Below are 11,663 nucleotides of genomic sequence, written 5' to 3'. Positions count from 1 at the left end.
TTGATCTCCAATGATGAACCTCCACAGACATATCAATTCGCAAATGTATTAAAATATAAAAGCTATTTTTATTTTATAAAATTAATGGGATGTGGGTATCTTATGTAAGCCACGATAAGTTTATGTTTTTTTCTTGCATATATTCTATCTTGAGTTCAGCTCGATATCGAGATAACAACCCGTATAACACTTATACTTGAAATATAGATCTAATATATATTTTTAAGTGCTATAGTCTGTCTTGGTCATTTATATCAAATATAAATGGTTACACACTCCATTAAATTCAACCCCCTAAAGGAAAAATTGAGTGTTACAGGTCACGATTGCTGTTTTCTTATAATTATTTTTTTAATAAAAAACAAAATAAATTTGTAGAGCTATATGAAGAGTTAACTAATTTAGGTGTATATATTGGCTTATAGATTAAACATGAAGTATCTAATGGTAATATTTACATATGCTGATTATAACCAGGACAAAGGAAATTAGGAATTATACCAGGAGTATGAAGAAGAAGCATGAGTATTGTTAATAGTTAGGGTCGACACATGTATCACGTTGCCGAGACGATTTTATATGTGTCGACCCTAGCAATGTTAGCAATTCTAAAAATACAACAGTTACAGACCTGTCATCAGTTTCGTAAGCGGCATCGGGTGAGTTTAGGGCGGCTGTGTGTTGTTTTTGTGGCGTCGATGCCAGGCCAACGCTACTGTACGTGTGATCCTCCGACGGGCTACTCGTTATTATAGGAACATCCCTGCACATCAATACGAAAACAGAACTTTACCCAATTCATTTAATTTATCGTCAACAGTCAAGTCAACAAAGTGAATTATGATCTTTCATAATAATATTTAACCCATTTGAAATTTTTATTGATATTTTATTGTCAACCCCTAATTCGACGTAGGACAGAGTGTTGTAAAAATTGTCAGGTTCATATGGGTCATTCTTTTACAAACCGTACACCATCTAGACCTTGACATTTTAGAACTGTCTGCAATTTTTTTTACAGATATTATGCATAAAATCACTTGACACGTTGTTCAGGATTTTGCTGATTTTTTTTTTTTATGTAAATATTTACGATTGAAATATGGATTTTTTGCTCAATTTCTATCCTCTGCGGTAAATTAATTATCTCCAGTTCTGATCGGATCAGTATTTTTTTTTTTTTATTACACTCATATTGAAGAGAACTTTTTAATGATTAAAAAAATGTTTTTGGAATTTTCTTAACATAAAAACCCTTAAATATTTACAAAGGTTTTACATACCCCAAATTGAATTGATTAAAAAAAAAACACATTTTTTTCTTTTTTTCTCTGCAACAAAAATCTTTTTACTATTTGTCGGATACTCTGTTACAATGAAAGATTGTAAATACTTACTGCAGAGAATGTTCATAAAAATTGAGCAAAAAATTCATATTTCAATCGTAAATATTTACATAAAAAAATTTTGTTCAGCAAAATCCTGGAATACGTGTCTAATGATATTATGTATAATATCTGTAAAAAAAAATTCAGACAATTCTAAAACGTAACATTTTATTTTTTCGAAAATCTGTACGATTTGTAAAAGAATGACCCATATGTGTAAATATATATATAGATGTAATAGGATCGTTAATGTTTTCTTTACTTTTACCGACAAATATTGAAAGAATTAAAAATAATTACTAATCAAATCGTTTTTTTTAGTTTTGAAAACGACTGCTTAATTTGCGTATTTTATAAACCCCTATCTAAAAGCACATCATATATATTTATATAATTTTCTAGCAATATCTGAATTGCTTGTAATGTTTGAATAAAGCATCTCACAAAAGAATAATAAAAAATTAATATATTAATAATGTATTACTGTATATAACTTTAACTTTTTCATCCATTCATACTTCAACTAATTTTCCCTTGGGTCTTATTTATAAGACTTTATTTTGCAAAAAAAAGCTCTTTGCACATATTATAGTACCCAAATAATTTCATCCCTAAATCATTTATTTCATTCATCATTTTTTTCACCAAATGATATTATTGAAATATTTTGTATTTATGTTGATTTGTATACTTTTGACTCAAAGATGTCATATATATTTGCGAAGTATTGAACATTCATCTTTTGCAAGCCCACTTTGAAGGCAAAACATGAGCAGGTCTGTTAGAAGAAGTTCATTTGCATCCATCCACTAGAGCAATTGAACATTTTACAAATAGGGAAATTGCACAAGAAGTTAGAATTTATGATTTACATTATTATTGTTAAAAGTATATACACGAAAGCAGTGACCTATTACCAACAAGCATCAATATGTACATCACAACTACACAAATAAACTCTTTGGGACAATGATTTCATCACACAGAGATATATTTATAGTACTTTTTGTTATATTCTTAATGAATCAACATGATTATCAAAGATGACATCTTGTATTTTTAGCCAAATTTTAAAAACAATTACAAACTGAATCAGTATTATAAGTTACCATATTTAATAATCATGGTCTTTATGATTAGTGAGAAAAAAATCGAGTATCCCAAGAAACTATTAATATTATAAATATATATATATATATATATATATATATATATACATATATATATATATATATATATATATATACATATATATATATATCAGGGTGGTCCTTAATATGGATATTTTTGAATTTCCTTGCTCTCGAGGGCTCAAATGGTTCCAAATAGATAAAAAACAATTCTCTGAAAGTTTTAGCTCTTAATATTAACGTTTAAATAGAGCGCAATTCAATCAAAGTTTTGTATGGAAACAGCATGCAAAAATTTTCAAAAATTTTCAAAAATTTTCAAAAATTTTAAAAATGTTTTTTACATGTAATTTAGCGAACCAATGAATGAATAAAACTCATTCATTTGTCGCTAATTTATACCTAAAACATTTTTTTTAAATTTTCAAAATGTTTTCCATGCTCTTTCCATATAAACTTTGATTGAATTGCGCTCTATTTAAACGTTAATATTAAGAGCTAAAACTTTCAGAGAATTGTGTTTTATCTATTTGGAACCAGTGGAGTCCCTGGGAGCAAGGAAATTCGAAAATGACCATTTTAAGGACCACTCTAATATATATATATATATATATATATATATATATATATATATATTATAAATAAAATAGAGTAGATAAATATGATGTTTTAACTGGATCACTCTAATCAAGTAAAATTCAGATAAAGAGAATAAATATAGAATAAAAATAAGACATCTTCAACGAAGACTAATAAATTGTAAAAAATAATTACCCAGGTAATCCAAGTCGACCATGTTTGAGTGCAACCATGACCGCGGCTGCGTTTGCTTCTTCAAATTCTTCAGAAGTCCACATTTCTCGCTTGTCATGATTATACTCGGTGTGCTGCCTTTGCGATTGGCTAGAATTATTATAATGTGTGCTGTTGTTCGGTTGATTGTCTTCATTGGGCTGATCCGCGGCCGCCAAACGCCGCGAAAGGTATGGGAAAAGATCGGGATTTGGCATGTGCGACAAACTCTGTAATAAGAATTAAGATTTTAATGGAAATGACACATATTTTATTGTGTATTAGCAGATGACATTAATATGTAGAAAGTGCAAGTAAAAGTTATTCAGAATAACTGATTATTGTTCATTAAGTAACCAGACCTAAACATATATCGCGCTTATATTTATGTGAATATTATTTAATACACATGTTATAAATACCACTCAATATTGTCTTAATCAAGTAGACTCAATAACATTTGTACTAGGGAATACAATACCGATGGAAATTTCAATACCGGTATTTCGGTAATTTTTCATTTTAAAACCGGAATACCGGTAAATTACCGGTATTTTGATTATCTTAAACAAGCGTAACCAAAATTAAAAGTTACTAGTACAAATATAAAAAAATGTGTATACAACTACAACTATATTCAACTAAACAATAGAAACAATAGAATAAAACAAAAAGTTTATTTTTTTAAATAATAATTTAACAAAAGTATATCCAATTTAATTAATTCACTATCACTATTGAGTACTTTTCACCAAAAACAAACTTATGAGTAAGAAAGACCAAAAAACTCATAAAAGATCATACTACATTATTATCAGTGCTGGATTTACAGTAGGGGCAATCGGGGCTACTGCCCAGGGCGGCAAATTTTGGGGGGCGGCAAAATTTGGATAGTGAGAAAAAAATTCTATACAATATAATCAACTTTTTTTAAGAACATTTTTTATTTCAAGAAATATAATTAAAAAAACATAATACGATTCCAATGCAAAATTTGGGTTGAAATAACCGATAACTAAAATTTATTATTTTGCCTTGCCTCCCTCTCCAAACTTAAATTATCAAATTGGTTAATAAGTTATCAAATTTGGCAATTTGGCTAATATAAATTTCCATAAACAAGCTGAAAGTTTAACAAAAATATGTTTTTCAGTTCTCGAGCCCTCTTAAAATGACGAATTTTTGCACTTCCAAGCTTATAGCGTCGAAAAAAAATTTAACCTAGTGACTCATGGCATTGTGCCTTAAGACAAATTACAGAAACATCCCGTACCGAAATTTACATTTTATAAAGAGCTTTAAAAATTTTTGAAAAATGAAAAAAAAAGACTTTTAAAGCACATTTTTTGTATTTTGAAATTTTTCGAAAATTGAAAATTGATGAACTTTTTGCAAAGCAGTCGCGCTGCGTAGCTGTTTCAGAGAAGAAATATCAAAACTCAATTACCATTTTTCGTAATTGCCTGTGCCAAAAGCTAATCAGCACGTCTCCCCATCAATACAAATCTAATATTTTTTAATTATTCCAGTCGATTTCGAGAACACGGATCAACCGATTTAAATGATTCAATTCCTATTGATAAGGAGACGTGCTGATTAGTTATTGGCCAAGGCAGGTCCAACTATTTAGAAGATACGGGCCAAAATGCCAAAAATGATAATTCAGTTTTTGAGAAAAAAGCGTCCAATATCATTCAAAAAAAATTACAGAATAAATAACTGCTTAAATTTGTGGGGGGTTTAGCGGTTTCGATGATTCAATAAAAAAATTTGAAAAAGAAACATTTGGCGGACAAAAGTGATCATAAGACATATGCACATTAAATTATCAGATATTTTAAAGATATTATAATAATAAGTATATATTTTGTTTACATTTATATGCGTTCTGTAACATTGTTTATCCGTTAGACTGCGACGCGGCGCTTACGCGCTTCTATATTTTGTCCCTACGCAGCTGAAGCAGCGCGATTGCTTTAAAAAAAAGTTCGAAATTTTGTAAAATTTCAGGGATGGGGGCGGCATTTTTATCAGTGCCCCGGGGCGCCAAATTTCTAAATCCGGCCCTGATTATTATAATAAACTGTATCCGATGTGTTAAATTAGCATAATCTCTAATATTTTAAAAAAATAATTTTTCTGCACTAATTTAAGACCGGATACTTTGACGAGATAAATAATAAATGTGATGCTTCTATAGTATTTTCAAACTTCGAAACGTTTTCGAAAAATAATATTTTATAATTGTAATAAGAAGCGAAAATATTTAGTAATTATCATAATTATTATGTATAAAGTTAAAAAAAAATAAAGATTACGCAGGGGTAATCTGTATGATATAAAATAATTTGGCGCAAATATCACTTAAAAAACCGTTACATTTTTTATCTATCAGTCCAATTCTATTTATTGTAACACGATATGAAGCCCTTAGTAAAGCAATAAATATTCAGTTTAATGACGATTTGAGATAATATTTGACATTTGTTTATCTTATAGACTCACTTGAAGATATAGCTGTTTATGCGATTATGGAATTTAAAGATAAATTTGTTCCGAGAAATTTAAACTTTAGTGTATTATGTATCAAATAGCGCTTAGGTAAAAATACCGAAAATACCGGTATTTTTGGGGTAAATACCGGTAAAAATACCGCTGAAAAATCGGGCGGTTTACCGGTAATTCGGTATTGCATTCCCTAATTTGTACATATTTACAGGATATTTGTATAATAGATTTATCCTAGATTATCACTATATACTTTTTATTTTTAAAATACTGTAAAAGTTCCTTGTGTCATTATTTAAATGTTTTATAAATATACTGTGAATAATAAAACTGCTAATATGGAATGGAATTATAGGTAAACTTTTTTAGGTGACAAAATAAAATGCAACAAATATATAAAAAACAAAGTTATTAAGTCTGTTTTTGCTTGACCATTAACAATTTGCTTAAATGAGATTTTATCAATAGGCATAACAACGTTCATGTTTACCTTTCCGTCTTTTACTGGGCTTCCATTGGTAAGGCTATTATTGCTATGTTTTCCATTTGATACAACGGTTGTGCTTGTCAGTCTAGTATTACCATTAGTAGCAGTTCCAATACCATTATTTGAATTGTGTTGCGGGTTAGAGTTAATATTCTCTAATGCTGAACAAGGATGAAATGGTGAACGTGTCAATGCTTGTAATAAATTAGGTCGGAAGCGCTCATCTACCATCCAAAGGGAACCTTTTCCTAGATTCTAAAATGATTATATTGATTATATTTTGCTAAAGCTCAGAAAAATAGAAAGTTTGAAATAAAATGAAAATGAAAACCATTATAACAAATTCAAGATTGAATATACATCTCAAATTTAGATCGAGGCCATACTAAATATACATGTGTTAATTATTTTTCCTACTTACTGGAGCTTTCTCCAATTTTTGGAAGCATTTGTTCAGTGAGAGATTATGTCTGACACTATTTTTCCATCCAGTAGGAGCATCACGAAAATATGGAAAATGTGACACAATCCACATGTAAATTTCCTTTACTGGCAGAGCTTTTGCTTGACTATCTTCTATGGCCATAAATATTAAGCTGGAAAAGCTATATGGAGGTTTGCTGGTTGTATGAACCTGGAATAGAAATATTTACATGGCAATTGAATAATGATGAATAGTTAAACAAAAAGTGATGTATGATATAATATATCTTACCAATGGATCATAAGGTAAACTGCTGGGGTGTTTATTCTTTGTTGGTGATGGTTTTATTGTGCGAATTGGACTATGTTGATTGCTTGAACTGTAAAAAATGACACTGATTTGAAATTAGTATTTTGAATAGAGAACATAATTCATAATAAAACTATTACATATTACAAATATTAGCTGTTATATGTTCTAAATAACAAAAATTGTTCACTAAAAAATGACTAAATTAAGATGTGTTGTTGAACACAAAGATGACCTAAAGCCTAAATTGACTTCGAATAAAAAGGAGGATTGGCAAATGCTTTCAATATTTTATGTAGTAATAAATTATATCGTCATATTAACTATATTAACTATATTATCTATATTAACTATATTATATCAACTCTAACTATAGTAATCAATATGTACAAACTTAATCGATTTGATTAATTTATTAAAATGTAACAAATTTTGATGTTTACCTGTAATCACTATTGCTATTTCCGTTGTTTCTGTGAAATTGTTTCTGTTGATATTCATATATATTGTCAAGGTTGTGATTTTTGCTATTAGAACTATTGTTATTTCCGGCTATGATGCTATGATCAGATGAATTTCTTGTATTGTCTTCAGAAATATAACTGTTATCTTCAAAATCGCTTGTTGGTGACTCTCCTATAACGAAAACAACATAGTTTAGTTTATCTTAGGTAATACTTATAACAGAATATAATAAAAAGACATCAAGATAATAATATAGTAATAATAGTAGAAAAGTTTTTTGCTGCCATTTTGTGTGAATGGATATATTCAATAGCAAAATTAATTGATTTGAAAATTGAATTATATTAATTATTATTAAGTTAAACAATATTATCCACTATATAATTTTGTGTAATTATTACCTGTGCTACTAGCATCTCCATTATTACTATTCATACTATTATGATGTTGAAAAGTTCTTGTTGAATGAGTTACATTTTGGTGCAGTATAACAGTTCTTGTGGTAGGTGTGGAGGTTAAATTTATTTCTGAAAGTATAATTAAAATTTAATACATATACAAATACTACATGCATTTAGTATACCAAGAAGAATTAGGAATTTACAGTTTTTGTTATTAGAAAAGTAAAAGTTAGAAGACCAATAATTTCTTTTTACATCTGACTTTTCAGTACCTGGCATTTAGTAAAAAAAGACAGTAATATCAATATTACCATTATAGCACCTTGTGTACCTGTACCTTTCAAGAGATTCCTATCGTGCAACCAGGACAAAGAAGTAAGATCATCATCAGGGCTTGTCTCTACTCTCACTTCCCTAGTTTCTACACCATTATATTCCTCTTGGTCGGAAGAATCTTGCAGGTGAATCCTGATGCCGTCCGGGCTGGCGATTTGATACTGGTAGAGTTGTTGATGATTTTGCGTTGTTGATACAGGACTCGAAGGAGCACTTCGTGCAGCCATTAAGCACGGCGGCGTTATGGGGCGCTCTGGGGCCATGCTTCCTGGAAAAGGAGAAATAATAGATATTATTTATGTAAAACTGAAACTGAACTTATATAATAATATAATGCAATGATATCGAATAAGGCTTTCGATTCAAAAAGCTTGCCAAGCTTACAAAATGTAAACAATGCAAACAAAAAATATTAAAATATATTCTATTTGAAACAGATAAATTTATTTTATAAATCTATCATTATTTTATTATTCTCACAAATGTTTTAACAATAACAAACAGCAAATCTTCCTGCAGCAAAAATGTATCGATGTAATACTTTCTAATGAATTATTTTGATACAACCCTATGTGACAGTCCGTTTATAAAATGACAACAACACTAAATAAGTGTATTCGTATCATATGAGTCATACCAAAGCACCCAATTGTTAGGTAAAGAAAACATAATGACCACAATTCAGGGGTAAAAAAGCTTTGATATACAAAATTAAAATTTAAATGCGTTATAATAATTTGTAAATAGATCAAAATAGTTATTTGTTAATTGGCTAATTGGCTGATAGTTAATTCTAAATTAAATTTTTGAATATGTTGGTATAAAATAATAAATATAACGCAAAGCGATAATCTTGCAACAATATTTCCTTATAACATTATTTTCTACAAATTTGCCAACACAAAATAAATAACCAAAGAATATAATAATTATTTTAGTTTTTATTTTACTAATTAAAAATATTATTCCTAGTAAGACAATTTCTCAGGACCCAACTAAAAAAGCGTCTTTTGCGAGAAAACGTATTATGCAAGTAAGGGCAATATATTTCAAAGTGTAAGAACCGGCGTAAACAGTCGTATTAGGCATAATCGTTTTAACGAAGTTCTACTGGATATATCAACTTTTGATAAAATTAAAAAAATAACTCATCGTTTGACCAACATATTTCATTTTTGATATTTTATAAACAGAATGATTTATGTCTATTATATTCAAGAGTGATGAGACAACCATCTATATGAATAGAAAACGTATAATATGTTCTGAATTAAATAAATATTGAAGTTAGCAAATTTGCTGGTATGAAATATGCCTAAAATTAATTAGGTCAAATAAATTATGAAGAGTTTTCGCCATTCGAGCATTTCATAGAATACTTGAACTGTTAAAGGGGTAATAGAAATAGTTTAATGCATCTGGCAGTAAAACAGCTCAGATTTTTCATGAAGTATTATAGTTCTTTTCGCTATAATATGCTTCATAATGACCACACTATGTGTATGATTGGAACTTTACAAAAAAATATATTCATTATATCAGTGGTCGGGGAACCGGGGTAAATTACCCCAAATGGGGTAAAAGTGGAATTTTTGGGGGTAAAAAGTATATATTTGCAAAGCACTAAATCAGCTTCAGTAAAACCTACTATCGGAAAGAATTTCTGCATTAGCAGAAAATGTGAAGGAATAAGTAGTTTTCGCACTAAAACAAGTTAAAAATCTTGCTTGGTTTAAATCAGCTTTAGTAAAACCTACTACCGAAATGAATCTCTTCATCAGCAAAAAATGTGAAGTTTTTGCAATAAAACAAACTAAATATTTTGCTATTCAGCTTGAGACAACGGATTTCAGTAGTAATTCACAACTGGTATATGTTTGCTATAAAGGTGCAGATAATTTTGAAAAGAAATTGCTGTTTTGTTTTTTTCTCGAGTTCAGATGTCGTGAAATTGATATTTATAATAAAGTAAACGAATACTTCAAAGCGCAAAGATTAAAATGGGGAAATTGCAGTTTCTTGTCTTTGGATTAAGCTCCATCTATGATGGGTCATATTTATGGTTTTTCAGCTTTTGTAAGGGAAAATAACCCACACTAATGATGTTATCAAGATTATAAATTTTATCAAGGGACATGCACTAAATACGCGGCTATTTTGTGAACTATGTCAGGATAGTGAAGCTGAGACTTACCTTCTTTATTATACAGAAGTAAGGTGGCTCTCTCGCGGAAATATTTTAAATTGAGTATGGACTCTTAAAAATGAAGCTGAAATCTCTATGGTTTCTCAAAAAAATATTCTTGCTGAAAATTTTAAAAACTTTTCATGGGTTGCATATTTCGCGTATTTAGCAGACATGAAATTTTGAAGAAATTGTGCAACGCCAGGAAAAATGGATGTGTGTTTGTGTGTCCGCATTTTTTCGTTCACGTTTTCGAGCGCACGGATGAACTGATTTGAATGGTTCATTCAACATTCGGTTCTTATTGATAAGGAGATATGCTGATTAGTATTTGGCAAAGGCAGGTCCAGCCGTTACGGAGATACGGAGTAAAGAGTGCAGAAAATAGAAATCGAATTTTTAAGAGAACGGAGTATCCCATATGAAAGATCCAAAAAACATTCAATTTGTAATGATTGGGAGAAGTAGTGATTAGGTTTTGGCAAAGGCATGTCCAGCCATTTCGAAGATACAGAGCTAAATGTACAAAAATTGCAGTTTTTGAGCGAACTAAGCATCAGATTTGAATGATTAAAAAAAACTTGCTGTTTGTGTTGACAAAACAATTACTTTTGGGAAAGAAAAATATTTGAATTTTTTTTTTCAAAAAATTTTTCTTTGTATATCGAAAATAATTCAGATTTTAATTTTAATTCTAGCTAAAGTTCTAAAGCTCACTTATATTCCTCAAATAAATTATTTTTTTAAATTTTGTAATTCAGCTTATATATATATATATCTTATGAATATTATACAATGTTACAGTATTTATAATAATCTAATTGGAAAAATTTAAAATTCCTCGAAAATTTCGTCACGGTGCGGAAAGTTCCAGCAATTTGCCTTAACGCATGATACCACACACCACTAGTTTATTCATGTATTAGTAGGATTTTCATGAAACATATATTTATTCATAATGAATATAGTTTTTACTTATTGTTTCCTTCAAACCATTTATTTCAGTTTTTTTCAAAGTTCAGAAGTAACAAACAATGTTATGGCAGGTTATACAGGAATATGTTGAAGACAGATTCCAATTATAGGCTCTTTTAGTTAATTTTTTTTGTAGGGTAATGAGAGGTTGCGCAAAAACATTTTGGGGTAACGGTTCCAAAAGTTCCCCGACCACTGCATTATATGATGAATGTGCTCTATGTTCATAATATATATATATATATATATATATATATATATAT

At 29.2% G+C, this 11,663-nt stretch overlaps 1 protein-coding gene across 1 annotated transcript; it reads right to left on the bottom strand.

The window, feature by feature from the left end:
• Nucleotides 1–631: 631 nt before the first annotated feature.
• On the bottom strand, nucleotides 632–8,508 carry LOC113380247 (putative uncharacterized protein DDB_G0279653; the record flags this gene model as incomplete). Its single annotated transcript, XM_026619606.1, has 8 exons — nucleotides 632–763; nucleotides 3,293–3,540; nucleotides 6,309–6,560; nucleotides 6,727–6,939; nucleotides 7,021–7,108; nucleotides 7,482–7,674; nucleotides 7,905–8,030; nucleotides 8,242–8,508. Coding segments are annotated over 8 exons (1,519 nt in total), but the record flags the coding sequence as incomplete, so codon positions are not given.
• Between the last annotated feature and the right edge of the window lie 3,155 nt (nucleotides 8,509–11,663).

Source organism: Ctenocephalides felis, unplaced genomic scaffold (genome assembly GCF_003426905.1).
Source record: "Ctenocephalides felis isolate EL2017-DRISC unplaced genomic scaffold, ASM342690v1 CF-g0.4_SCAFFOLD_01963, whole genome shotgun sequence".
Classification (NCBI taxonomy): Eukaryota; Metazoa; Arthropoda; class Insecta; order Siphonaptera; family Pulicidae; genus Ctenocephalides; species Ctenocephalides felis.
Note: the sequence above shows the minus strand (reverse complement) of the source record. Positions and strands in the feature narration are given on the sequence as shown.